The sequence below is a fragment of the Oncorhynchus tshawytscha genome, linkage group LG28 (genome assembly GCF_018296145.1).
Source record: "Oncorhynchus tshawytscha isolate Ot180627B linkage group LG28, Otsh_v2.0, whole genome shotgun sequence".
In the NCBI taxonomy this organism is placed as follows: Eukaryota; Metazoa; Chordata; class Actinopteri; order Salmoniformes; family Salmonidae; genus Oncorhynchus; species Oncorhynchus tshawytscha.
The window spans coordinates 35,823,032-35,850,962 of NC_056456.1; the positions used below are offsets into that span (position 1 = coordinate 35,823,032).

Here is a 27,931-nt window from a genome sequence, read left to right on the forward strand (position 1 = left end):
ACAGACAGACAGACAGACAGACAGACAGACAGACAGACAGACAGACAGACAGACAGACAGACAGACAGACAGACAGAGAACAAAACCACAGACAGACAGGCAGAATGACCAGATCCACAGACAGACAGAACAAAGCCACAGACAGACAGAGAGACAGACAGACAGAGAGAGAGAGAGAGAGAGAGAGAGAACAAAACCACAGACAGAGAACAAAACCACAGACAGACTCACAGACAGACAGGCAGACAGACAGACAGGCAGAATGACCAGATCCACAGACAGACAGAACAAAACCACAGACAGACAGACAGACAGACAGACAGACAGACAGACAGACAGACAGACAGACAGACAGACAGACAGACAGACAACAAAACCCCAGACAGTCAGATAGAACAGAATCACAGACAGATAGACAAACACACAGACAGACAGACAGACGTTATATTATCATACTGCAGTAATGGTTAGAACATTTTGACAAGCAGCCTTTGCTGGAGAAATTTGTCTGTTAAAAGAATGTTGTTTTTCCTTCTATCTCCCTCATAAGATGCACCCTCCAAACCTCCACAGGTGTCCCGTAAGGGCGGCAGGCTAGGTCAGTAGCTCAGCCTCCATCCGTGTGTGCTGTGTTTTTTTCCGTCTCCACCCCCCGCATCATCTCGCGCCCATGTTGATACCCCTTTTGCTAGGAAGGGAGGGTGGGGGAGGTGAGAGGCTGGGGTGGGAGGGGAGGACAGGGGGAAGGTGGGGCTGGGTGGTGGTAGTGGGTGTGGATGGATGGTAGTGGGTGGTCAGGGTTGGGGTGGTTGAGGGTTGGGAGGGGGTTGTAGTGGGTGATGAGGGGTGGGGTGGGTGGGGGTGGAGGGTTGGATGGTGGGGTGGTAGTGGGTGGGGTGGGTGGAGGATTGAAGGGTGGGTGGTTGAGGGTTGGGAGGGGGTGGAAGTGGTTGAGGGTTGGGGGGGATGGAAGTGGGTGGGGGTGATTGAGGGTTGGGATGGGGGTTGTAGTGGGTGGTGAGGGGTGGGGGTGGTTGAGGGTTGGGAGGGGGTGGTAGTGGGTGGGGGTGGTTGAGGGTTGGGAGGGGTGGTAGTGGGTGGGGGTGGTTGAGGGTTGGGAGGGGGTTGTAGTGGGTGGTGAGGGGTGGGGGTGGTAGTGGCTTGCAGCACCTGTCTGATGCCAGTGACTCCTCTGATAATTGTTTTGACACTACTTTCAATTTGGATTTCTCCTTTTTCTATTTTTCCTGATTTTGTATTTTGTGTGATTTAAGCTCTCTTGCAGTAGTCTCTTCTTCTTTGGTTACTCTCTCCCTCTTCTCCTTCGCTTTTTATGTCTCTGTCTTTCAGTTTGTCTGTCTGATCAGTTTTCACTCTGTCTCTTCCCTCTGCTCCTCCAGTGTGTGTTTGACATGTGTTTAACATGTGGCGTATTGTTGTGTGACTGGGTGGAGGTCTGTTTATCCATGTGTATTGATGAGCTGTGTTTCTCCCTGTCTAAACTGTCGACTATAGAGATTGAGGTGATCATTAATCATTTCATGGTCATAACGCCATTTGTCAACATGCCCAACTGTCCCTGTTTATGTCTGTACATTGTCACACTAAAGGTTGTGCAATTTTGAATACACACAGGCACGTCTTCCCATGGTAGGCATATCCCGAGCACAGACACAGGCAATTTGTTCTGTCCACACGTCTCCCTTAAACTCACACTTAAACACGCCCTCTCCCTCTATTTCTGTCTCCTCACACACATACCTGCATACTTCATTTGCACGCAAACGCATCCACCCAGACACACAGCAACGGAGGTTGGTGGCACCTTAATTGGGGAGGACGGGCTCGTGGTAATGGCTGGAGTGGAACTGGTGGAATGGTATCAAATACATCCAACACATGGTTTCTAAGGTTTCTATGTATTTGATGCCATTCCATTTGCCCCGTTCCAGACATTATTACGAGCCGTCCTCCTCTCGGCAGCCTCCACTGATATCATATCCACTGCCACACACAACACAACACAACACAAAACAACACAAGCATGTCCATTGTGTTTCCCACCCCTCTAAATGGAGCAGATTTGTTCTGCTGTCAGTGATCACTAAGCCCATGTTCAAGCCTTTATTCATAGTAGTGCAGTTATCACATGTGATTTAGTGAGGTCCCACCCTGCTACCCCCCCCACACCATTCCTCCCTTCCCACACCTCTCCCCCTCCACCCCACACCACTCTCCCTCTTCCCCCACACCACTCTCCCTCCTCCACCCCACACCTCTCTCCGCCTACACCACTCTCCCTGCCCCCCACACCACTCCCGCTCCCTACCCCCCACACCACTCTCCCTGCCCTACATCCCACACCACTCTAGCTGCCCAACCCCCCACACCACTCTACCTGCCCTACCCCCCACACCACTCTCCCTGCCCTACCTCCTCCCTAGACTCCACACCACTCTCCCTACTCTTGATGGATTATGGCGGGCCTGTCCCAGAGATTGACGGCTCTGCCGCCGGTGAGTTGTGGATTGATGGACAGAATGAAGTACGGTTGATCTGACATTAACCTCCACTGATGCGAGGTCAGCTTGCAAGCCAACCCTGGGCTCAACGACAGTACGGATCAAATGGCACATATCTGCTCCAGGACCAGCCCTGGAGTCCACTGGGGATTCCACTGTGGACACTGGCGATGATTCTGATTCTGTTCTGAGGTCAGATGCTACTCCATCAGCCCTCTTTGAACCCGTCCACATGTTCACACTTCACCTCTAGAGAGATCTGGACTCGAATCAATACGGGGTTTGTTTAATGTAAAGGCCAAGAAAATTCAATTGAATAATGAACTTGTATCCAAGGACAATTTAGTTTGTTTATCTCAAACAAAGTACAGGATTATTATTTTCAGATTGTGACTTTCCGTTTGGTCTCAATTTGATGAAGGTTATTTTGACAGATGAGAAAATAACAGCCTGGTTGTAGGATGATGGAGCCAGTGAATTATACAGTTGGATCACAACTGCCTTAGCTTCAAATTGAACCTTCGCAAACGCATGACTCCATAAGCAGCATCACTACCACAATATAGAGGTACTCCTTTCGAGCCTCTACTGCTCAATCCAAATCTAACACATTTGCTTTCATAAATCCCAAATAATGAAGGACCAAAAAATACCAAATGTAAGATATCTTACTCAGAATGTTTTATTTTCACTGCTAAGTGTCCCTGTTGACAAGCTCTATAGAAGCTAAACTATCCACGCACAATCAAAAGAACTACACATTAACCATCACAGAGATTTCAACCTGGTCTCAGAGAATATCGTATTATTCTGTATGCAAAAAGGAGACACTCCATTTTGTATGATATGTTACGTTTTTCTTATGGTAAGTATTCATTTGTGGATGTCCATCACCCATTTTGTATGATATGTTACGAATTACAATTCCTATTCTATGTTACCAATTTGCAAAACGTACAATCTGTTACGAATTTGCAAAACATACATTATGTTACGAATTTGCAAAATTCTATGAATTCTAGCTAGGTGGCTAACGTTAGCTAAAAGGGTTACGGTTAGGGGAAGGGTTAGCTGAAATGCTAAGTAGTTACAAAGTTGCTAAAAATTGGTAAGTAGTTCAAAAGTAGTTGATATATATATGATGACATTCGAACTCGCAACCTTTGGGTTGCTAGACGATCACATTATACACCCGACCAACCATCCTATCTTATGTAACCATACCAAACGTAACATATCATACTAATTTAAGTGTCCCAGATTTACATTTACTATGTTATGTCTAGTCTATGAAACCAGGCTGGAGAATTTGCAGATGATTGTTTCTCCTAACATGATCTTCTAGCACCCCCACCCTTTCTCAACGATAAACATACTTTTTCACACGTTTTTTTCTTGCAGTCGGCAAAAGACTCCCATAGCCTTGGGCTAAACCTCATGATCCACCTGCTCCGTCACAAGCCCAGCACCAAATGTCACAAGCACCACAAAGTTGGACGGCAACTCAAGTTTCAAGTTTAACATTTTAATGTCACGTGTACAAGTACAGTGAAATGCCTTTCTTTCAAGATCTAAACCCAACAATGCAGGAATCAATCAGAATGTAATACTAAAAATAACAAGGTAGAACAAAACCACATGAGATATAAAAATAAGTAAGCATACTATATACAGGGTCAGTTCCAGTACCATGTTGACAATGTGCAGGGATACTGGAGTGATACAGGTAGGGGTAAGGGGTAAGGTGACTAGGCATCAGAATATAATACTCAGTGTTCTTTTTAGATGGTATAACATTTTGGGGTGACTAACCTCGTAAAATTACCATAGCCTTTGATTGGGCATCAGATGTAGAGTTGAAAGCCCTTTAAACATAATAAACATTGTAGATATTTTGTTAGTTAAACCCACATTATGAAGTACTGGTTCACCGAAATCTCCAGGCCCATCTAGAAGCAAGCAGTTAGATAGGGCTGAATACTAACTTGTGATTTTTTGTTTTTATCTCATTGACGTCAGTGCATGATTTACTCAAAAGTTCAAGTTTAAGTGCATAAAAAGTTAGGATTCGTCTCTTGGTGAACAGTGGAAAAATCTGAGTGAATCCACAAGTCACTCTCCTGATGAAAATAGTAAGATCAGGCAAATGGCAAACACCAAAACCCCAAACGTAGGTCAGCTGCCATAATATATTAATACCAGATTACATCATCACCTTCAAGGACCACCTGTCAACATCACCAGTGTACAAGAGGGCAGTAGATACTCTAATGGTTACAGGTGCGTCAGGATTCAAGGATCAGTTTGCCACGTAGAGGTTAGGAGATACCTTAGCTAGCAAGTTGGCAATGTTCAACAAGATAACAGTTTTCATAAAAATGCATAGGTTACTATCGTGTTACAAGACTATCTATGGATTCCTTTGAATTTTCTTGTACCAGACCAAGTCTATTCTGACCCCTGACCCTGACACCAACCTGGTAACCCATCCTCAACATGTGTATTACTAGTTTGTCAATGTGAACAGCAGTGGCAAGGTGTCAGGCAGTAGGGGTGTGGTCTGACGTGCCCCTGGGGGGTGGGGCGTGGTGGGGTCTGTCCTTTGTTTCAGAGCCGCAGCTGAAGGGCATCGTGACACGACTGTTCAGCCAGCAGGGCTTCTACCTGCAGATGCAGCCGGATGGCTCTATCGATGGCAGCAAGGACGAGAACAGCGACTACAGTGAGTAATTGGTTCGGCACTACTACTCCCAGCATGCCCCATGGTTACCAAGAGTTACTGGCCTCATTCCAATCCCTTAAAAGTGTGTCCTTCCTTCCTTTGTTTCTTGATGTAATGGTTAGACGTGATTCGACAGGTAAACACAAAGGCTCCACCGCGTGGCTTTCACCTGTCCAGTCTTTTGTGATCAGTGATTGCTTCAAGGAAGGATGGAAGGATGCACTTATAAATACTCTGAACTGGGATACTACCCCATTTAACATCCCTTAATTTATGGTATTGCATCATATGAGGGGAGGACCATCCTCAGTGAATTTGGGGAAAATAAAACATTGTGAAACATTTAGATTACAACTATAGTAAATATATTCACGTCACCAAATAATTGATTATAACACACTGTTTTGCAATTAAGGTCTACAGTAGCCTCAACAGCACTCTTTAGGTTAGCACCATGGTGTAGCCAGAGGACAGCTAGTTTCCGTCTTCCTCTGGCTACATTGACTTCAATACAAAACCTAGGAGGCTCGTGGTTCTCACCCCATTCCATAGACTTACACAGTAATTATGACAACAGCGTTGGACTAGTAACCGAAAGGTTGCAAGTTCAAATCCCCGAGCTGACAAGGTACAAATATGTCGTTCTGCCCCTGAACAGGCAGTTAACCCACTGTTCCTAGGCCGTCATTGAAAATAAGAATTTGTTCTTAACTGACTTGCCTAGTTAAATAAAGGTAAAAAAATAAAAATAAAAAATTCTGGAGGGTGTCTTCCAACCTATCAGAGCTCTTGCAGCATGAACTGACATGTTGTCCACCCAATCAAAGGATCAGAGAATGAATCAAGTACTGAAAGCATAAGCTACAGAGAGCTAGCACAGTCCATAAAATGTGGTGAGTAGCTGACACAAAGATAGTGAGACAGTAGTTGAACAGTTTTGAACAAATGTATTTCTTCAAAAAATTAAGGAGAAGCAAGAGAGAGAGAGAGAGATAGCTATATTTCGTTGGATTTTCTTTTCACGTACTTAGCTAGCGGATGCAACTAGCTAGTTTAGCTTACTCAAACACCCGGCTCAAACAAAGAGGGATGCTATGTTAGCTAGCTGACTATGGCTATCCAACAGAGAGGGATGCTATGTTAGCTAGCTGGCTATGGCTATCCAACAGAGAGGGATGCTATGTTAGCTAGCTGGCTATGGCTATCCAACACTGGAACTCTTCCACGTCAAGGTAAGCTTTTGGTTTTATAAATGTATTTCCACTGTGGCTCTCCGGTGTAACTGCTAAGCATTTTACTCGTCCTAGAAGAGCTGGTTAGGCTGTTTTCATGTTATCTAGAGCGTAGGTGACTAACTGCTGCTGGCAGCAATTTAATTGCGTTTTTTTGCCGATGTTTAACGACACCGGCCATATTCAACGGGTGTTGAGCGTTCGTAAATGTATCCGTTATTCTGCACTCTGGCACACTCAGTCGAGAGTGCTCTGAAATCGGAGTAGATAGCCAGAGTGAATTTACGAAAGCATCCTATGACGTTAGCTAATATGGTGACAACAATGGAGGCTGTGTGTAGCGGTTAGCAGTTATGATATGAAGGTTTGGCTTTGGAAAGTTTTTTTTTCTGCCTGGTTACAGACAGCTGGTGTGTTGTGCACAAGCAAAGGGAAAAGGTGAAAGGAGGAGAGTGCATCAATGTGAGAAGGAATTATACAACAGGCAGTGATCGTGCTGTTTGTATTAGGCTGTTATTAAAGTAAACTGTTTGTGTTTGTGATCAAAGGTGTATTCAATCTGCGATTCTGTTGAAAATAAGTTTCTTAAACACGGAAGCAAACTGAGCGAAACAGGGATAAACATACTTGAATTTGTCCAATAGAAACTCACGTTTGCAACTGTTGGACTAATGATTACACCCTAGATCAGCTAGATGCAGGCTAGAGTGTGCAAGGCAGTGTTGAATCTGTCTGCCACCTTAATTATTAACACGTTGTACAGCTTTTATTCATCAGCCAGGTTGTAGAAACCACATGATCATTGGGTATAGGAAAAATGTGAGCATAATGCATTAAACTACACTTATCGATTGTCACTGGTGTAGAGAGGAGTAGGCAGGAGGCAGTCGCAGGTTTAGAACTACTGAATTGATTTATGCACCATAGATCAAAGCGGGACGATGACTCAAACGCTGGCTGTGCTCAAAATATATCTTCATAAACAGAAAGGCACAAAGTGCAAAATATAAAGTATTCAGGAAATAGTAGAAGTGATTCCTGTCAGGAGAAGAAGTAACATTGACCGACAAAAGACAAATGACAGAGGGAGTATATATACAGTGATAGAGTGGGGATTGGAACCATGACGACGAGACAAGTCCGGGGTTGATGACTGAAGGGCGTTTGTCAGCAGGTAGGAGGCCAGCGACACAGAACACCTGAGCTGGCCTGGAGGGAGAGCCAAAGCGAAGGCTGGTGTGACATCGATGTTACATTGAGCTGAGTAAATGGAATATGAATGACATTCATCCAATATGCTGTAATAGAAATAAGGCCATGCTCATGAAAAAAAAGAATCGCCCTCCATCATCTTAAACAGCACCGACACTCACTGGTTTACAGTGAAACAAAATGTGTGTGAAATTTTGTTCTAGTTTAGTGCCAACATCTACTGCCAAGATCTATACCTCAAACAATGAATTGGTTTGAACTTTTAAACAATGTCTTGGAGATGAGTCAATTCACACATAGTATTTTGTGCCTGTGAGACAGTGTTAGGTGTGCTAAAAACATCCAAACTTGTAAAAAATCAGATCATAGTGATCTGAAGACTGCTTTTCTTAATCAGTGGTAATATCAGTGTAATAATGACAACTACACATCCTAGGGGTCAATTCCATAGTAACTTTTATTGAGAAAAACAACTATTTTGCATTCAAATTTGCATGTCCAACTGAGAACACTGAAATACACAGTTGAAGTCAGGGGTTTACATACACCTTAGCCAAATACATTTAAACTCAGTTTTTCACTATCCCTGACAGTTAATCCAAGTAAAAATGCCCTGTCTTAGGTCCGTTAGGATCACCAGTTTATTTTAAGAATGTGAAATGACAGAATAATAGTAGAGAGAATGATTTATTTCAGCTGTAATTTCTTTCAGAACATTCACAGTGGGTCAGAAGTTTACATGCACTCAATTAGTATTTCGTAGCATTGCCTTTAAATTCTTTAACTTGGGTCAAACATTTTGGGTAGCCTTCCACAAGTTGTGTGAATTTTGGCCCAGTCACGTTTGTAGGCCTCCTTGCTCACACACGCTTTTTCAGTTCTGACCACAACTTTTCTATGGGATTGAGGTCAGGGCTTTGTGATGTCCATTCCAACACCTTGACTTTGTTTCCTTAAGCCATTTTGCCACAACTTTGGAAGTATGCTTGGGGTCATTGTCCATTTGGAAGACCCATTTGCGACCAAGCTTTAACTTCCTGACCGATGTCTTGAGATGTTGCTTCAATATATCCACATAATTTTCCTCCCTCATGATGCCATCTATTTTGAGAAGAGCACCAGTCCCTCCTGCAGCAAAGCACCCCCACAACATGATGCTGCCACTCACATGCTTCACGGTTGGGATGGGGTTCTTCGGCTTGCAAGCCTCCCCCTTTTTCCTCCAAACATAACAATGGTAACAGTTCTATTTTTCAGTTCTATGGCCAAACAGTTCTATATGTGTTTCATCAGACCAGAGGACATTTCTCAAAAAACTACAATCTTTGTCTCCATGTGCAGTTACAAACCGTAGTCTGGCTTTTTTATGGCGTTTTTTGAGCAGTGGCTTCTTCCTTGCTGAGCGGCCTTTCAGGTTATGTCAATATGGGACTCGTTTTACTGTGGATATAGATACTTTTGTACCTGTTTCCTCCAGCATCTTTACAAGGTCCTTTGCTGTTGTTCTGGGATTGATTTGCACTTTTCGCACCAAAGTACGTTAATCTCTAGGAGACAGAACATGTATCCTTCCTGAGCGGTATGACAACTGCTTGATCCCATGGTGTGGTACTGTCAGAGGTCTTAGCTGATGTCTTTTGATTTTTCCATGATATAAAGCAAAGAGGCACTGAGTTTGAAGGTAGGCCTTGAAATACATCCACAGGTACACCTCCAATTGACTCAAATTATGTCAATTAGCCTATCAGAAGCTTCTAAAGCCATGACATCATTTTCTAGAATTTTCCAAGCTGTTTAAAGGCACAGTCATCTTAGTTTATGTAAACTTCTGACCCACTGGAATTGTGATACAGTGAATTATAAGTGAAATAATCTGTCTGTAAACAATTGTTGGAAAAATGACTTGTGTCATACATAAAGTAGATGTCCTAACCGACTTGCCAAAACTATAGTTTGTTAACAAGACATTTGTGGAGTGGTTGAAAAACAAGTTTTAATGACTCCAACATAAGTGTATGTAAACTTCCGACTTCAACTGTATATATTTTTATATCAAATGGAAACACCTAGCAAAACATCCTTTGTGTGCCACTGTGTGAATGTAAGTGTCACATTGTTTTGATTTAAACATCTCTAAAGCCTGTGATTGTCGCAACTGCATTTTCCCTGTGGATGTTCATGACTTATAATAAATTCAATCGAAGGAACTTCTTTCTCAGGAGACATCTGGTCCAAAGGATCCTTTCCACCAGTCATTTCTCTTCACTTTCATGGTATGAAATTCATGGTATGAAATGACTGTTGGAAAAATGGTATCAGGGGATGGAGGAGCGCAGTAAACTGGAAATCATTTAGCAAATAGAACCAAAAATACCCCCTACTCCATTTGTACCTAATAAATAATTCCCTCTGAGAAACGCCTCATGCTTAGAGACTGAAGACGATAGAGAAGAGGGAAGGAGAGAAAGAACTGGCCCGGGCTGGCTCATGATGTCCTATTGATATCATTTCTGATTTAGAAGTTGTCGTATAACCAGATTGTAGCAACCGACTGGTCTCTTTCACAACTTTTTGCCATGAGGAAATGAAATTGTCATGGGAACGACGTCATATTTTGGTTGTTATCTGGTCAGATATCCAGATAACAACCAGATAACAACATATTCTGCTAAAATCCCTCTTCCTTTATCCAACTTTAGACAACTACCTATTGATCTGTGTGATGTATTAGTATGACATTTGTTGAAACGCAATGTTCAAATTCAAAATCTCCCATCATATCTATGTAAACCAATGTCCATGCAAATGTGCAGACCGATTTGATTGGAGGTACACAACACACGGCTCTCGTCATGAGCCGTCCGGTCGCAACCGAGAACCTAACCAAATGTAGCAGGTGTAAAAGAAGCGCCTGAAACTCAATCCCCCAAGATATTGGTCTTAATGAGAAGGCGGGGAAAAACTGTCGGGGGAGGTTCTCTTCTGCACTGTTTCAACCAATCCGGGTTAGTGGAGGAGGAGTTAAGATCAGTGGTGTAGTGGAGGTAATACACATGTATACGCAGTATACCCACCTTTTTGTCGGCATGGCTTACTTCTTAATCCCCATGATGCGTGTAGTGGTGTAACGTTAATGCATGAAGTCAAGAAGCATGAGTTCGTAATGATGGGTTGCCAGGTGTGCGTAATGATGGGTTGCCAGGTATGTGTAATGATGGGTTGCCAGGTGTGCATAATGAAGGTTGCCAGGTGTGCAGGATGAAGGTTGCCTTGTGTGCGTAATGATGGGTTGCCAGGTGTGCATAATGAAGGTTGCCAGGTGTACGTAATGATGGGTTGCCAGGTGTAAATAATGAAGGATGCCAGGTGTGAATAATGAAGGTTGCCAGGTGTAAATAATGAAGGTTGCCAGCTGTCCGTAATGAAGGTTGCCAGGTGTGCGTAATGAAGGTTGCCAGGTGTGTGTAATGAACGTTGCCAGGTGTGCGTAATTAAGGTTGCCACAGATGTGCGTAATGAAGGTTGCCAGGTGTGTGTAATGAAGGTTGCCAGGTGTGCGTAATGATGGGTTGCCAGGTGTACATAATGAAGGTTGCCAGGTGTGTGTAATGAAGGTTGCCAGGTGTGCGTAATGAATGTTGCCACAGGTGTGCGTAATGAAGGTTGCCAGGTGTGGGTAATGAAGGTTGCCAGGTGTGCGTGATGATGGGTTGCCAGGTCACGGGGGTTAGTAGACCGGCGATGTCGAGCGCTGGAGAGGAGGAGAAGGAGTAGATGTGTCAGTACACCCTCCCCGACAGGTGGTTCCAAGAGGGCGAGGAGCGGGACGGGGAAGGTGGAATTCTCAGATGATGTTGGGATCTAGAATGTCGTCCACCGGAACCCCCCTGAACAGAGCCATGAATCTCTCATAGGAACTCAGCTCCTCCTCTCCTCTCTCCCACTCTGTTCAGGGGGGTCTTCGGCCATCCACCGGAGGGGGGGGGGGCAGGATGGCCAGACCACGGTGGAGTACGGTAGCAGCATCCAGCGGATGGAATGAGGTCCAGACGGAGTTGGTGTTCCCGAGACGACAATCTGACCTTGGACGCACTCATCGCGATGGTCATCCAACCGGATAACCTTCTTCAGGAGCGTTGGGAACCCCCATCACCTCTCCTTCGTTGAGTCAGAGCCTGAACGCTCTGTAATCCGACGCCCTGTAATTTAATTGCGTCGTCTGTTGATCACTCCTCTATAATTACCTGCACAAATTGAGGTTCATGAAAACATTGTTGGTTATGAGGCTCATGAAAACATTGTTGGTTATGAGGCTCATGAAAACATTGTTGGTTATGAGGCTCATGAAAACAATGTTGGTTATGAGGCTCATGAAAACATTGTCGGTTATGAGAGGCTCATGAAAACATTGTTGGTTATGAGGCTCATGAAGACATCGTTGGTTATGAGGCTCATGAAAACATTGTTGGTTATGAGAGGCTCATGAAGACATTGTTGGTTATGAGGCTCATGAAGACATTGTTGGTTATGAGAGGCTCATGAAAACATTGTTGGTTATGAGAGGCTCATGAAGACATCGTTGGTTATGAGGCTCATGAAAACATTGTTGGTTATGAGAGGCTCATGAAGACATCGTTGGTTATGAGGCTCAGGAAGACATCGTTGGTTATGAGAGGCAATACACAGTGCTAGTTCTTCCCCTGCTCTAGCATCTCCATGGCTATTGCTCTTGTTTAGCATCAGTTGTTAGAGAAGGCTCTCTCAGCTGCAGTCTGTCGTTGTATACCCCCCTCCCCCACTCCCTCTCATCAAGTCTCACCCAATAGATTTGTGTCCGTCAGGATTATAGGAACTGCCCTTCCCATTTCGACGGCCCAGAACTTTCTAAACCGTCCTGGGATTTTATTATATGCAGAGCCCACACTGTATTAGTGCATCAAACAGGCTTGCCTTCCTGTTTCGATTTGCCTTGTCCGATTACAGCTGCTTTGGATGGCTGACATTCCAAGGATTTCCTCAAGCTTTGATACATTTGTCTGCCCTTTGGATGGATGCAGATTTCTGATCATTGTTTTTACGTTAGCATTTGGCAGTTTAGGCCAGCTTTAGTGGGTGACTGTCAGAGAAAGTTGCAATTACAAACTTTTGAGTACAGGTTGGTTGTTAACTCATTTGCCCATGTATTTACACGCATAGAGGCCATGATTATTGAGTCATTTGTCAGGTTTTCTCTTCCCGAAGACAAGTGTAGGACAGCTCCTGTCTCATGAGTTAAGTCACAGTTTTTGAGCAAGTGAATTGAGAGCTGTGGCACTTAATAATAATTTCATAGCGATGCAGATTTCTATTCTACACGTCTTACCAATTCTCTGATCTCAGGCAATGGCATGTAGGTCTGTCTGTGGCGACTGCCTCTGATATGACTGAACCCTACACTCTTAGAAGAAAAGGTGCTATCTAGAACCTAAAAGGGTTCTTCGCCTGTCCCCATAGGAGAACCCTTTGAAGAACCCTTCTTGGTTCCAAGTAGAACCCTTTTGAGTTCCATGTAGAACCCTTTCACCAGAGGGTTCTACATGGAACCCAAAATAGTTGTACCTGGAACCAAAAAGGGTTCTACCTGGAACCAAAAAAGGTTATCCTATGGGGACAGCCGAAGGACACTTTCGGGAACACTATTTTTCTAAGAGTGTATATAGTATGTCTGTGTGGATGACGGCTGATGTAGTGGCAGCTCTCGCCCAGAACATCCTGTCTTCTCGGAGTCATGCACTAATCCTTGGGGAGACACATTTGGTCATCAAAGTGACAGAGGTATCCATCTGGAAGTGCAACAGAGCGAGGGATGAAAGGAAGAGCTACAAAATTGAAAAGAGAATAGTAAAGGGTGCATATGGGCCAACCTCTCACACCTTGTTCAAGAGTGTGTTGCTGGAAGAACCAACACAGCCATTTTAGTGTATCACCTTCCTGGGGATCCTCAGGGGCAGAATTATACCGTAGCTAGGCGAAAGCGGCACGTCGATATTTATTGAGTGAAATTGAATCTGCTGGGCGGACGGACGTGCGTTGGCACCTCTACTCTCATCTCTGTGAGCTTCATCTGATTCCGTCGCCACTTACAATCTTCTTCACGGGGTCCCTGTGGTCGTTCTGTATCCCTAGCCACCATGGAAATAAACCTCTACAGCAGGGATCATCAACTAGATTCAGCTGAGGGATGATTTTCTTCTTGAGTGGATGGTCTGGGGACGGAAAATAATTACATATCATTTTGTAGTCTGCAAGAAGCCCAAACAGATATAATATTTGACGTAAACATAATAATTTTAATTTCAACTTCACTTATGCATGGGAATACTTGGGAACAGATTTCCAAAACTAAAATCACTTGGAGATGATTTCTTGGTGTTTTTATAATCTTTGATGCCCAACAATTATAATAAAAAAAGAAAAACATTTTGCTCAGAAAACTTGGTGGTGGGGGGGACCCTGCTCTAGAGGAAGTCTAGGCCTTAGGACATAAAACACCTGAGAGAGGGATGGCCACTTCAAAAGGAGTGCCCACTTCAGAGGAATGTCCACTTCAAAAGGAGTGCCCACTTCAGAGGAATGTCCACTTCAAAAGGAGTGCCCACTTCAGAGGGATGTCCACTTCAAAAGGAGTGCCCACTTCAGAGGGATGTTCACTTCAAAAGGAGTGCCCACTTCAGAGGGATGTTCACTTCAAAAGGAGTGCCCACTTCAGAGGGATGTTCACTTCAAAAGGAGTGCCCACTTCAGAGGGATGTCCACTTCAAAAGGAGTGCCCACTTCAGAGGAATGTCCACTTCAGAGGGATGTCCACTTCAGAGGGATGTCCACTTCAGAGGGATGTCCACTTCAGAGGGATGTTCACTTCAAAAGGAGTGCCCACTTCAGAGGGATGTCCACTTCAAAAGGAGTGCCCACTTCAGAGGAATGTCCACTTCAGAGGGATGTCCACTTCAAAAGGAGTGCCCACTTCAGAGGAATGTCCACTTCAGAGGAATGTCCACTTCAGAGGGATGTCCACTTCAGAGGGATGTTCACTTCAAAAGGAGTGCCCACTTCAGAGGGATGTCCACTTCAAAAGGAGTGCCCACTTCAGAGGAATGTCCACTTCAGAGGGATGTCCACTTCAAAAGGAGTGCCCACTTCAGAGGAATGTCCACTTCAGAGGGATGTCCACTTCAAAAGAAGTGCCCACTTCAGAGGGAAAGCACATGCTGAATAACTGCAATGCCTGACACTGTTCAAAAGCCCCACTTTAAGAGGTGCCGTACAGCAACATTAGTCAGGTCACGCAGGCATCTCCTGGGTAATTCAGCAGATCGTTCACAAGATAAAGTGAAATACTGGAGGTGTGAGGGCTAAAGGTATCATCTGAGTAATACCTCTCTCTCTCTCTCTCTCTCTCTCTCTCTCTCTCTCTCTCTCCCTCTCTCTCTCTCTCTCTCTCTCTCTCTCTCTCTCTGTCTCTCTCTCTCTCTCTCTCTCTCTCTCTCTCTCTCTCTCTCCTCCCCTCCCTCTCTCTCTCTCTCTCTCTCTCTCTCTCTCTCTCTCCCCCCCCCTCTCTCTCTCTCTCTCTCTCTCTCTCTCTCTCTCTCTCTCTCCCCCTCCCTCTCTCTCTGTCTGTCTCTCTCTCTCTCTCTCTCTCCCCCTCCCTCTCTCTCTCTCTCTCTCTCTCTCTCTCTCTCTGTCTCTCTCTCTCTCTCTCTCTCCCTCTCTCTCTCTCTCTCTCTCACTTTCTCTCTCTCTCTCACACTTTCTCTCTTTCACTCTCCCTCTCTCTCCCCCTCCCTCTCTCTCTCTCCCCTCTCTCTTTCTCTCCCCCTCTCTCTCTCTCTCTCTCCCCCTCCCTCTCTCTCTCCCCCTCCCTCTCTCTCTCTCTCTCTCTCTCCCCCTCTCTCTCTCTCTCCCCCTCTCTCTCTCCCCCTCTCTCTCTCTCCCCCTCTCTCTCTCTCTCTCTCACTTTCTCCCCCTCTCTCTCTCTCTCTCTCCCGCTCTCTCTCCCCCTCCTCTCTCTCTCTCTCTCTCTCTCTCCCTCTCTCTCTCTCTCTCTCTCTCTCTCTCTCTCCCCCCTCTCTCCCCCCCCCTCTCTCTCTTCCCCCTCTCTCTCTCTCTCTCAGCCCTGTTTAATCTTATTCCTGTGGGTCTGAGGGTGGTGGCCATCCAAGGGGTGAAGGCCGGCCTCTACATCGGCATGAACGGAGAGGGTTTCCTCTACAGCTCAGTAAGACCCACCGCCTCTCACAGACGTGTTCCCCTTCATTGTGACATCACTACATTCACTCTGCATTGATACATATTCCAATTTTGGTATTTTTTGTGTGGAGCTGTATAAAACACTTGTTTTGTTATTGTGCACTAATTGTTCATTTGTTCATGGTTTCTTTCTAGTACTGTGATTTGTTCATGTACTTCATGGTAAAACGGGTTTATATTTTGAACTAAGTTTAGGATGATAATATGTTACTGTGGGGCTCAATCACAGGGTTGGGAATGGGATTGGTGTGTGTGTGTTTGGGAGGGGGGTTGGGGTGTGTGTGTGTTTGGGAGGGGGGTTGGGGTGTGTGTGTGTGTGTCTGGGAGGGGGTTGGGGTGTGTGGTTGAGAGGGAGGGGGTTGGTGTGTGTGATTTAACTGACAGCAGTAAACATTCTAATCGTATTACATTACTGTTCATTACATTACTGTTCATTACATTACATTACTGTTCATTACATTACATTACTGTTCATTACATTACAGTTCATTACATTACATTACTGTTCATTACATTACTGTTCATTACATTACTGTTCATTACATTACATTACTGTTCATTACATTACAGTTCATTACATTACATTACTGTTCATTACATTACATTACAGTTCATTACATTACATTACTGTTCATTACATTACATTACTGTTCATTACATTACTGTTCATTACATTACTGTTCATTACATTACTGTTCATTATATTACTGTTCATTACATTACTGTTCATTACATTACTGTTCATTACATTACAGTTCATTATATTACTGTTCATTACATTACTGTTCATTACATTACTGTTCATTAATTAAACAGTCATTTAACATTGACATTTGCTCAACGCACAGCTAATTTACAGAGTTCATGATAGTGGAACCAAATCTATTCTGCATCTCCCCTATAGTCAGTCAGCTCATAACATTCCACTTACCATCATCGTGGGAGCCAGACAGACTTTAACCCCAGTGTCAAACAGCAGTTTTAAGGCTCTGCTTCGCAGTGCTTCATCATCACTTTCATGGGCCGGAGTGCACATCTTTCCTCCTCTTCAAAGTGGACGAGGAATATTTTACTAGCCATGAACAGCTTTTACAGTAGTGGCAGAAAGACCCATTTGAATTAAACAGAGGAGAAAGCTCTCCCCAGGCATATGGAGCGGCCAATCTTTCCTGTCGTGCATCATGGGAAATTAAAATGTCAAGTCCATTTTCAAGTCCATTCGCAAATGTTGCATGCCTCTGACATGCCTCTGACATGCCTCTGACATGCCTCTGACATGAGGTAATGATAAGTATTAGTGTAATAGCCTGCAGTTTTCTTGACATTTTGTTTTCATTATTGTGATAGGCTCATGTTTTACGGGTACAGCGTAGCCCCACTATTTATTTTGCCAGGATGCCGTACTGGACCATACCACATTACTTCCACCCCTACTCTCGCTCCGACCTCCCTATTCGACTTGACCTCTGACTGGCTCGGACCTCCCTAGTCAACTTGACCTCTGATTGGCATTATGCATGCTGCTTATGCTGCCACCAATGAGGCGCTTCACATGTAACGGATGGAAAGACATTTATCACAGTAATGGAAGGAGGATAAGGAGAGAGAATGATATAACGTGGTTCCTAACAGCTTTTTACAAATAACACTACTTCTCCCTATCTCTCTCCCTCTCCCTATCTCTCCCTCTATCTCTCTCCCTCTCTTTCTCGCTCTTTCTCTCTCTTCCTCTCCCTCTCTCTCTCTCTCTCCTCTCTCTCTTTCTCTCTCTCTTTCTCTCTCTCTCCCTCTCTCTCTTTCTCTCCCTCTCTCTCTTTCTCTCTCTCCCTCTCCCTATCTCTCTCTCTCTCTTTCTCGCTCTTTCTCTCTCTTCCTCTCCCTGTCTCTCTCTTTCTTGCTCTCTCTCTCTTTCTCTCCCTCTCTCTCCTCTCTCTCTCTCTCTCTCTCTCTCTCTCTCTGCTCTCTCTCTCTCTCCCTCTCTTTCTCTTTCTCTCCTCTCTCTCTTTCTCTGTCTCTCTCTCTCTCTTCTCTCTCTCTCCCTCTCCCTATCTCTCTCTCTTTTGCTCTTTCTCTAGCTCTCCCTCTCTCTTTCTCAATTTCTTTCTCTCCTCTCTCTCTCTCTCTCTCTCTCTCTCCCATGCTCTTTCTCTCTCTCTCTTTCTCTCTCTCTCTCTCTCTCTCCCATGCTCTTCTCTCTCTCACACTCTCTCTCTCTCTCTCCTCTCTCTCTCTCTCTCTCTCTCTCTCTCTCTCTCTCTCTCTCTCTCTCTCTCTCTCTCTCTCTCTCTCTCTCTCTCTCTCTCTCTCTCTCTCCCTCTCCTCTCGCTCTCTCTCTCTCTTCCTCTCCCTGTCTCTCTCTTTCTCTCTCTCCCTCTCCCTATCTCTCTCCCTCTCTTTCTCGCTCTTTCTCTCTCTTCCTCTCCCTCTCTCTCTCTCTCTCCTCTCTCTCTTTCTCTCTCTCTTTCTCTCTCTCTCCCTCTCTCTCTTTCTCTCCCTCTCTCTCTTTCTCTGTCTCCCTCTCTCTCTCTTACTCTCTCTCTCCCTCTCCCTATCTCTCTCTCTTTTGCTCTTTCTCTAGCTCTCCCTCTCTCTTTCTCAATTTCTTTCTCCCTCTCTCTCTCTCTCTCTCTCTCTCCCATGCTCTTTCTCTCTCTCACGCTCTTTCTCTCTCTCTCTCTCTCTCTCTCTCTCTCTCTCTCTCTCTCTCTCTCTCTCTCTCTCTCTCTCTCTCTCTCACGCTCTTTCTCTCTCTCTCGCTCTCTCACTCGTTCTCTCCTCCTCTCTATATATATTTCTCTCTCTCTCCCCCCTCTCTCTTTGAAGCGGAGATAAAACAGCACCATCATTGCACCAGCAAGCAAACTCTCATCCTCCCTCCTTCCCCCTCCCCCCTCTCTTTCTATTTATAACTTATTTCACTCTTGTTTTTCTTCGAGGGTCTCTTCAAGTCTTGTCATCTGAGTGGCTTTTCTAATGCTTTTCTTGTCAATGTCTCAGAGCAGAGATGCAATATTGTGGTCCCCTTGGGAAGTAATTACAGAGAGATATCCTCCTACCTCTCTAACACCCCCCCGCCTGTCTTGTTACCTGTTAACTATAGCTAGCTCGCTCCTAACCCTAGGGACTAGTGGGAAGAAGTTGCATTGTTGCTTTTGGTTCTTTTGCTCTGTGAACTTGGAGGAGGGCTGTGCGCGTGTGTGTGTGTGTGCAAGTCAGAGTTGTTGTGGATGAAAGTTGGAAGAAAATCTGAAAATAAAATTTGCAGGACGTAACATGTTATAGGAAATGGATGACGTAGTGCACACTTTTCAGGGGGACCATTTCTTAGGCTCTTGAGCACTACTTTCAACACTACTGGCTGAAATTATATAAAACCTCTGGAGCATCACTTTTAAGTTGGTAATTGGGAACACCCCATTGAAGGAAATATTCATAATATCACTACTTATACTACTTATACTTAATATCACTCCCATATTTACTTTCTATCTCTTCTTGATTTTTTATCTGTTTATACCTTTCCGGAAACCTGCCTCACCCAATGTGATACGGAATCGCTATTATTTTTAATTTTTAGAACACACTCAAGAACCTCCAGAAGCTAACTAGCTACAAGCTATTTAGTCATTGTTAACTTTTTTTTTCAACCTGGATAACACTCGCCAGTCCAGCTTCCCTGCCCCATCCACCGCTGCCCCCTGGACACTGATCTCTTGGCTACATAGCTGATGCACTCTGGACTGTCCATTAATCACGGTACTCCATTCTGCTTGTTTATGTTTTATCTGTCGGCCCCGTTGCCTAGTCAACGCCATTTTACCTGCTGTTGTTGTGCTAGCTGATTAGCTGTTGTCTCACCTACTGTTTAAGCTAGCTTTCCCAATTCAACACCTGTGATTACTGTATGCCTCGCTGTATGTCTCTCTCAAATGTCAATATGCCTTGTATACTGTTGCTCAGGTTAGTTATCATTGTTCTAGTTCACAATGGAGCCCCTAGTTCTACTCTTCATACCCCTGATAACTCCTTTGTCCCACCTCCCACACATGCGGTGACCTCACCCATTACAACCAGCATGTCCAGAGACACAACCTCTCTCATCATCACCCAGTGCCTGGGCTTACCCCCGCTGTACCCGCACCCCACCATACCCCTGTCTGCGCACTATGCCCTGAATATATTCTACCATGCCCAGAAACCTGCTCCTCTTATTCTCTGTCCCCAACGCTCTAGGCGACCAGTTTTGATAGCCTTTAGCCGCACCCTCATACTACTCCTTCTCTGTTCCGCGGGTGATGTGGAGGTAAACCCAGGCCCTGCATGTCCCCAGGCACCCTCATTTGTTGACTTCTGTGATCGAAAAGCCTTGGTTTCATGCATGTCAACATCAGAAGCCTCCTCCCTAAGTTTGTTTTACTCACTGCTCTAGCACACTCTGCTAACCCTGATGTCCTTGCTGTGTCTGAATCCTGGCTCAGGAAGGCCACCAAAAATTCAGAGATTTCCATACCCAACTATAACATCTTCCGTCAAGATAGAACTGCTAAAGGGGGAGGAGTTGCAGTCTACTGCAGAGATAGCCTGCAAAGTAATGTCATACTTTCCAGGTCCATACCCAAACAGTTCGAACTACTAATTTTGAAAATTACTCTCTCCAGAAATAAGTCTCTCACTGTTGCCGCCTGCTACCGACCCCCCTCAGCTCCCAGCTGTGCCCTGGACACCATTTGTGAATTGATCGCCCCCCATCTAGCCTCAAAGTTTGTTCTGTTAGGTGACCTAAACTGGGATATGCTTAACACCCCGCCAGTCCTACAATCTAAGCTAGATGCCCTCAATCTCACACAAATCATCAAGGAACCCACCAGGTACAACCCTAACTCTGTAAACAAGGGCACCCTCATAGACGTCATCCTGACCAACTGGCCCTCCAAATACACCTCCGCTGTCTTCAACCAGGATCTCAGCGATCACTGCCTCATTGCCTGTATCCGCTACGGAGCCGCAGTCAAACGACCACCCCTCATCACTGTCAAACGCTCCCTAAAACACTTCTGTGAGCAGGCCTTTCTAATCGACCTGGCCCGGGTATCCTGGAAGGACATTGACCTCATCCCGTCAGTTGAGGATGCCTGGTCATTCTTTAAAAGTAACTTCCTTACCATTTTAGATAAGCATGCTCCGTTCAAAAAATGCAGAACTAAGAACAGATACAGTCCTTGGTTCACCCCAGACCTGACTGCCCTCGACCAGCACAAAAACATCCTGTGGCGGACTGCAATAGCATCGAATAGTCCAATTCCAAACTTCAATAAGCATTTCTCAACGGCTGGCCATGCCTTCCGCCTGGCTACTCCAACCTCGGCCAACAGCTCTGCCCCCCCGGCAGCTCCTCGCCCAAGCCTCTCCAGGTTCTCCTTTACCCAAATCCAGATAGCAGATGTTCTGAAAGAGCTGCAAAACCTGGACCCGTACAAATCAGCTGGGCTTGACAATCTGGACCCCCTATTTCTGAAACTTTCCGCCGCCATTGTCGCAACCCCAATTACCAGCCTGTTCAACCTCTCTTTCATATCGTCTGAGATCCCCAAGGATTGGAAAGCTGCCGCAGTCATCCCCCTCTTCAAAGGGGAGACACCCTGGACCCAAACTGTTACAGACCTATATCCATCCTGCCCTGCCTATCTAAGGTCTTCGAAAGCCAAGTCAACAAACAGGTCACTGACCATCTCGAATCCCACCGTACCTTCTCCGCTGTGCAATCTGGTTTCCGAGCCGGTCACGGGTGCACCTCAGCAACACTCAAGGTACTAAACGATATCATAACCGCCATCGATAAAAGACAGTACTGTGCAGCCGTCTTCATTGACCTTGCCAAGGCTTTTGACTCTGTCAATCACCATATTCTTATCGGCAGACTCAGTAGCCTCGGTTTTTCGGATGACTGCCTTGCCTGGTTCACCAATTACTTTGCAGACAGAGTTCAGTGTGTCAAATCGGAGGGCATGCTGTCCGGTCCTCTGGCAGTCTCTATGGGGGTGCCACAGGGTTCAATTCTCGGGCCGACTCTTTTCTCTGTATATATCAATGACGTTGCTCTTGCTGCGGGCGATTCCCTGATCCACCTCTACGCAGACGACACCATTCTAGATACTTTCGGCCCGTCATTGGACACTGTGCTATCTAACCTCCAAACAAGCTTCAATGCCATACAACACTCCTTCCGTGGCCTCCAACTGCTCTTAAACGCTAGTAAAACCAAATGCATGCTTTTCAACCGATCGCTGCCTGCACCCGCATGCCTGACTAGCATCACCACCCTGGATGGTTCCGACCTTGAATATGTGGACATCTATAAGTACCTAGGTGTCTGGCTAGACTGCAAACTCTCCTTCCAGACTCATATCAAACATCTCCAATCGAAAATCAAATCAAGAGTCGGCTTTCTATTCCGCAACAAAGCCTCCTTCACTCATGCCGCCAAGCTTACCCTAGTAAAACTGACTATCCTTCCGATCCTCGACTTCGGCGATGTCATCTACAAAATGGCTTCCAACACTCTACTCAGCAAACTGGATGCAGTCTATCACAGTGCCATCCGTTTTGTCACTAAAGCACCTTATACCACCCACCACTGCGACCTGTATGCTCTGGTCGGCTGGCCCTCGTTACATATTCGACGCCAGACCCACTGGCTCCAGGTCATCTACAAGTCCATGCTAGGTAAAGCTCCGCCTTATCTCAGTTCACTGGTCACGATGGCAACACCCATCCGTAGCACGCGCTCCAGCAGGTGTATCTCACTGATCATCCCTAAAGCCAACACCTCATTTGGCCGCCTTTCGTTCCAGTACTCTGCTGCCTGTGACTGGAACGAATTGCAAAAATCGCTGAAGTTGGAGACTTTTATCTCCCTCACCAACTTCAAACATCAGCTATCTGAGCAGCTAACCGATCGCTGCTGCTGTACATAGTCTATTGGTAAATAGCCCACCCATTTTCACCTACCTCATCCCCATACTGTTTTTATTTATTTACTTGCTCTTTTGCACACCAATATCTCTACCTGTACATGACCATCTGATCATTTATCACTCCAGTGTTAATCTGCAAAATTGTAATTATTCGCCTATCTCCTCATGCCTTTTGCACACATTGTATATAGACTCCCCCCTTTGTTTTCTACTGTGTTATTGACTTGTTAATTGTTTATTCCATGTGTAACTCTGTGTTGTCTGCTCACACTGCTATGCTTTATCTTGGCCAGGTCGCAGTTGCAAATGAGAACTTGTTCTCAACTGGCCTACCTGGTTAAATAAAGGTGAAATAAAAAAAAATAAAAAACTTCTCATATTTCAACTTTTAAGGACGTTAACTTGTTGTGTGTAGTGTTGAGTACTGCGTACTGAGTACTGAGTACTGCGTAGGTTAGAAGTGTTTAGTGTTGACTCTCTCAGTCAGTGCGGTGTGGATGCCAAATGACATAGTTCAGAATGTTGAGCTGGTGTTGGTTATCGTACAGTCAGTGGACTTCGAAAACAAGAAAGGTGATCAACAATGCTGATGTTGGGCCTCCCGGAAGGGGCAGTGGTTAAGGGCGCTGTACTGCAGCGCCAGCTGTGCCACCTGAGACTCTGGGTTCGCGCCCAGGCTCTGTCGTAACCGGCCGCGACCGGGAGGTCCGTGGGGCGATGCACAATTGGCATAGCGTCTCCCGGGTTCTGGAGGGTTTGGCCGGTAGGGATATCCTTGTCTCATCGCGCACCAGCGACTCCTGTGGCGGGCCGGGCACAGTGCACGCTAACCAAGGTTGCCCCAGGTGCACAGTGTTTCCTCTGACACATTTGTGCGGCTGGCTTCCGGGTTGGAGGCGCGCTGTGTTAAGAAGCAGTGCGGCTTGGTTGGGTTGTGTATCGGAGGACGCATGACTTTCAACCTTCGTCTCTCCTGAGCCCGTACGGGAGTTGTAGCAATGAGACAAGATAGTAGCTACTAACAATTGGATACCACGAAATTGGGGAGAAAAAAGGGGGAAAAAATGTATTAAAAAAAAAAAACAATGCTGATGTTGGGTTGGTTTCTAGCCTTGACTTGCCTGGTGGTGTTTAATGTATGTTTGGAGGGTCATGAGGCGTGTTGATGCTGATATGGATTATAAGACTGTTGCCATGGGTGTAATGTTGGTGTTGAGTGTTGAGAGCTGGAGTTGAATGTTGAGAGGTGGAGTTGAATGTTGAGAGGTGGAGTTGAGTGTTGAGAGGTGGAGTTGAATGTTGAGTGGTGGAGTTGAGTGTTGAGAGGTGGAGTTGAATGTTGAGAGGTGGAGTTGAATGTTGAGAGGTGGAGTTGAATGTTGAGAGGTGGAGTTGAATGTTGAGAGGTGGAGTTGAATGTTGAGAGGTGGAGGAGTGAGAGGTGAGTGTGTTGAGAGGTGGAGTTGAATGTTGAGAGGTGGAGTTGAATGTTGAGAGGTGGAGTTGAATGTTGAGAGGTGGAGTTGAGTGTTGAGAGGTGGAGTTGAATGTTGAGAGGTGGGTGAGTTGAGGTGTTGAGAGGTGGAGTTGAATGTTGAGAGCTGGAGTTGAGTGTTGAGAGGTGGAGTTGAATGTTGAGAGGTGGAGTTGAGTGTTGAGAGGTGGAGTTGAATGTTGAGAGCTGGAGTTGAGTGTTGAGAGGTGGAGTTGAGTGTTGAGAGGTGGAGTTGAATGTTGAGAGGTGGAGTTGAGTGTTGAGAGGTGGAGTTGAATGTTGAGAGGTGGAGTTGAATGTTGAGAGGTGGAGTTGAATGTTGAGAGCTGGGGTTGAATGTTGAGAGCTGGAGTTGAATGTTGAGAGGTGGAGTTGAATGTTGAGAGCTGGAGTTGAATGTTGAGAGGTGGAGTTGAATGTTGAGAGGTGGAGTTGAATGTTGAGAGCTGGAGTATGTGGGGGTTGAGCTCCAGTGAGGATATCTCCATTATTTATAACACTCACTGTGACCTACTTCGCAGCCTAGCGGTAACCACTCTCTCTCTGTATTTTAAACGCATCTATCTTTAACTAAGGGACCGAGCGGGCACACGTTTACACTCTGGAGCAACATACATGTACACAGGAAAGTGAAGCGTCATACACGCATAGCTTTACATAAAGCATACAGTTTATCACTCAAGCACTGATATATACTTGTTTACAAACACAGTCACGCACACACCAGCATAAACACTCACACACACACACACGCATGCACACACATATTGTGTATACACATATGCACACACACACACCTGATAATTCCGCCCTGCATCTGTCCTCTGTCCTGTTGTACCTGGCCTTGTAAATGGTGTCTAAAATGTTCCCGTTGTTTCTCTCCCAAACCCACTAACTTATTGCCTCTTAACCATCAACGGAAGACCTAAGAGGAGGAGAGAGAGAGTGGAGGCTGTGAGGAGGAACAGAGAGGAGGAGAGAGAGAGTGGAGGCTGTGAGTAGGAACAGAGAGGAGGAGAGAGAGAGTGGAGGCTGTGAGGAGGAACAGAGAGGAGGAGAGAGAGAGTGGAGGCTGTGAGGCGGAACAGAGAGGAGGAGAGCGAGAGTGGAGGCTGTGAGGAGGAACAGAGAGGAGGAGAGCGAGAGTGGAGGCTGTGGGGAGGAACAGAATGGAGGCTGTGAGGAGGAGAGAGATAGTGGAGGCTGTGGGAAGGAAGTGAACGAGGGGAGGAGAGAGGGGAGGAGAGGAGAAGAGGTGAAGGGGTGACTCCAGTTTTAATTTTTTGGAGACGGGGCCACTATTCCGCAAATGAGAACAGAAATGTGTTATTTCTGAGAGAGTTCTGTGCAGCGTCTCTGTTTTTACTGACCAAATACTGATGTGTGTTGGTGGAATGGAGATGTTTACACTGGTGGAATGGTGTTGGTGGAATGGAGATGATTAGACTGCAGTGTCAAGGGCACTGCAGTCTAATGAAGTGTCTACTAATGAGATGTAGCCTGGTGGTCTTCTGTTAGAGAGAGAACACTGGAACAGAATGATTCATTTCATTCTCTCTCAAAGGGAGCCCCATAAAAAATGTTTGTTCTTGCTCTAAATTGTGTGTGTGTGTGTGTGTGTGTGTGTGTGTGTGTGTGTGTGTGTGTGTGTGTGTGTGTGTGTGTGTGTGTGTGTGTGTGTGTGTGTGTGTGTGTGTGTGTGTGTGTGTGTGTGTGTGTGGGTCAATAACTGTGTAATGTATGTCCTTTTTGTGCGTGGGTTCTGTGTCCTTTCCACACACACTCCCATTGGCACCGAGGTAGCTGTCTAGACTGGAGTGGTGCAACGCCGAGCTGGAATGATAAGGACCTGTCAGACAGATCCTGAGTAAAGGGGATTCAGAACAACCCCCATCACAAATCTAGTTTCAGATCCAGATTCAATTGAAGGGCCTTTAACATTCAGACTCCGATGTGGTTTCAATTGCTGTATGTTTTCAAGGGGGGTTCCAAAGTTGGAAGAAAGGTATGGGCTAACTGAGGAAACAGGATTTTCTATTGGCGAGTGAACTGGATTCACTCTCAGTCTGTTTACACTGAACTGAATTCACTTTCAGTCTGTTTACTCTGAACTGAATTCACTCTCAGTCTGTTTACACTGAACTGAATTCACTCTTAGGCTGGGGTTCAATGTGTTTGTGCGTTGTAGCGCGCTTGATATTTAAAGGTCATTTCTGATTGAGCCAACATATGCACTATTTTACTGTGAATTTAAAAGGCACATTGCCAAAAACACACGATTGAAATGAACCCCAGCTTTAGTCTGTTTAAACTGAACTGGATTCACTCTCAGTCTCCAGAAACAACTCCACTGTACATTCTCTTCCCCTACTGTGTGCTTGGTCTACCATGTCACTGTGTGCTTGGTCTACCATGTCACTGTTTTCCTTGGTTTACCATGTTACTGTGTACTTGGTCTACCATGTTACTGTGTACTTGGTCTACCATGTCACTGTGTGCTTGGTCTACCATGTCACTGTTTTCCTTGGTTTACCATGTTACTGTGTACTTGGTCAACCATGTTACTGTGTACTTGGTCTACCATGTTACTGTGTACTTGGTCTACCATGTCACAGTGTCTACTTGGTCTACCATGTTACTGTGTGCTTGGTCTACCATGTTACTGTGTACCTGGTCTATCATGTCACTGTTTTCCTTGGTCTACCATGTTACTGTGTACCTGGTCTACCATGTCACTGTGTACTTTGTCTACCATGTTACTGTGTACTTGGTCTACCATGTTACTGTGTACTTGGTCTACCATGTTACTGTGTACTTGGTGTACCATGTCACTGTGTACATGGTCTACCATGTCACTGTGTGCTTGGTCTACCATGTTACTGTGTACTTAGTCTACCATGTCACAGTGTCTACTTGGTCTACCATGTTACTGTGTACTTGGTCTACCATGTTACTGTGTGCTTGGTCTACCATGTTACTGTGTACCTGGTCTATCATGTCACTGTTTTCCTTGGTCTACCATGTTACAGTGCCTTGCGAAAGTATTCGGCCCCCTTGAACTTTGCGACCTTTTGCCACATTTCAGGCTTCAAACATAAAGATATAAAACTGTATTTTTTTGTGAAGAATCAACAACAAGTGGGACACAATCATGAAGTGGAACGACATTTATTGGATATTTCAAACTTTTTTAACAAATCAAAAACTGAAAAATTGGGCATGCAAAATTATTCAGCCCCCTTAAGTTAATAATTTGTAGCGCCACCTTTTGCTGCGATTACAGCTGTAAGTCGCTTGGGGTATGTCTCTATCAGTTTTGCACATCGAGAGACTGAATTTTTTTCCCATTCCTCCTTGCAAAACAGCTCGAGCTCAGTGAGGTTGGATGGAGAGCATTTGTGAACAGCAGTTTTCAGTTCTTTCCACAGATTCTCGATTGGATTCAGGTCTGGACTTTGACTTGGCCATTCTAACACCTGGATATGTTT

At 45.4% G+C, this 27,931-nt stretch overlaps 1 protein-coding gene across 2 annotated transcripts in view; it reads left to right on the plus strand.

The window, feature by feature from the left end:
* Nucleotides 1-27,931, plus strand: part of LOC112227213 (fibroblast growth factor 12-like) — a 62,641-nt gene that overhangs the window by 24,671 nt on the left and 10,039 nt on the right. The window contains exons 2-4 of one of the 2 annotated variants that reach the window (XM_042308140.1): nucleotides 551-598; nucleotides 5,134-5,244; nucleotides 15,839-15,942. In XM_042308140.1, the coding sequence (XP_042164074.1) occupies nucleotides 551-598; nucleotides 5,134-5,244; nucleotides 15,839-15,942 (263 nt within the window). The remainder of the gene's footprint in view (nucleotides 1-550; nucleotides 599-5,133; nucleotides 5,245-15,838; nucleotides 15,943-27,931) is intronic. The other variant, XM_042308139.1, reaches the window with a different exon arrangement.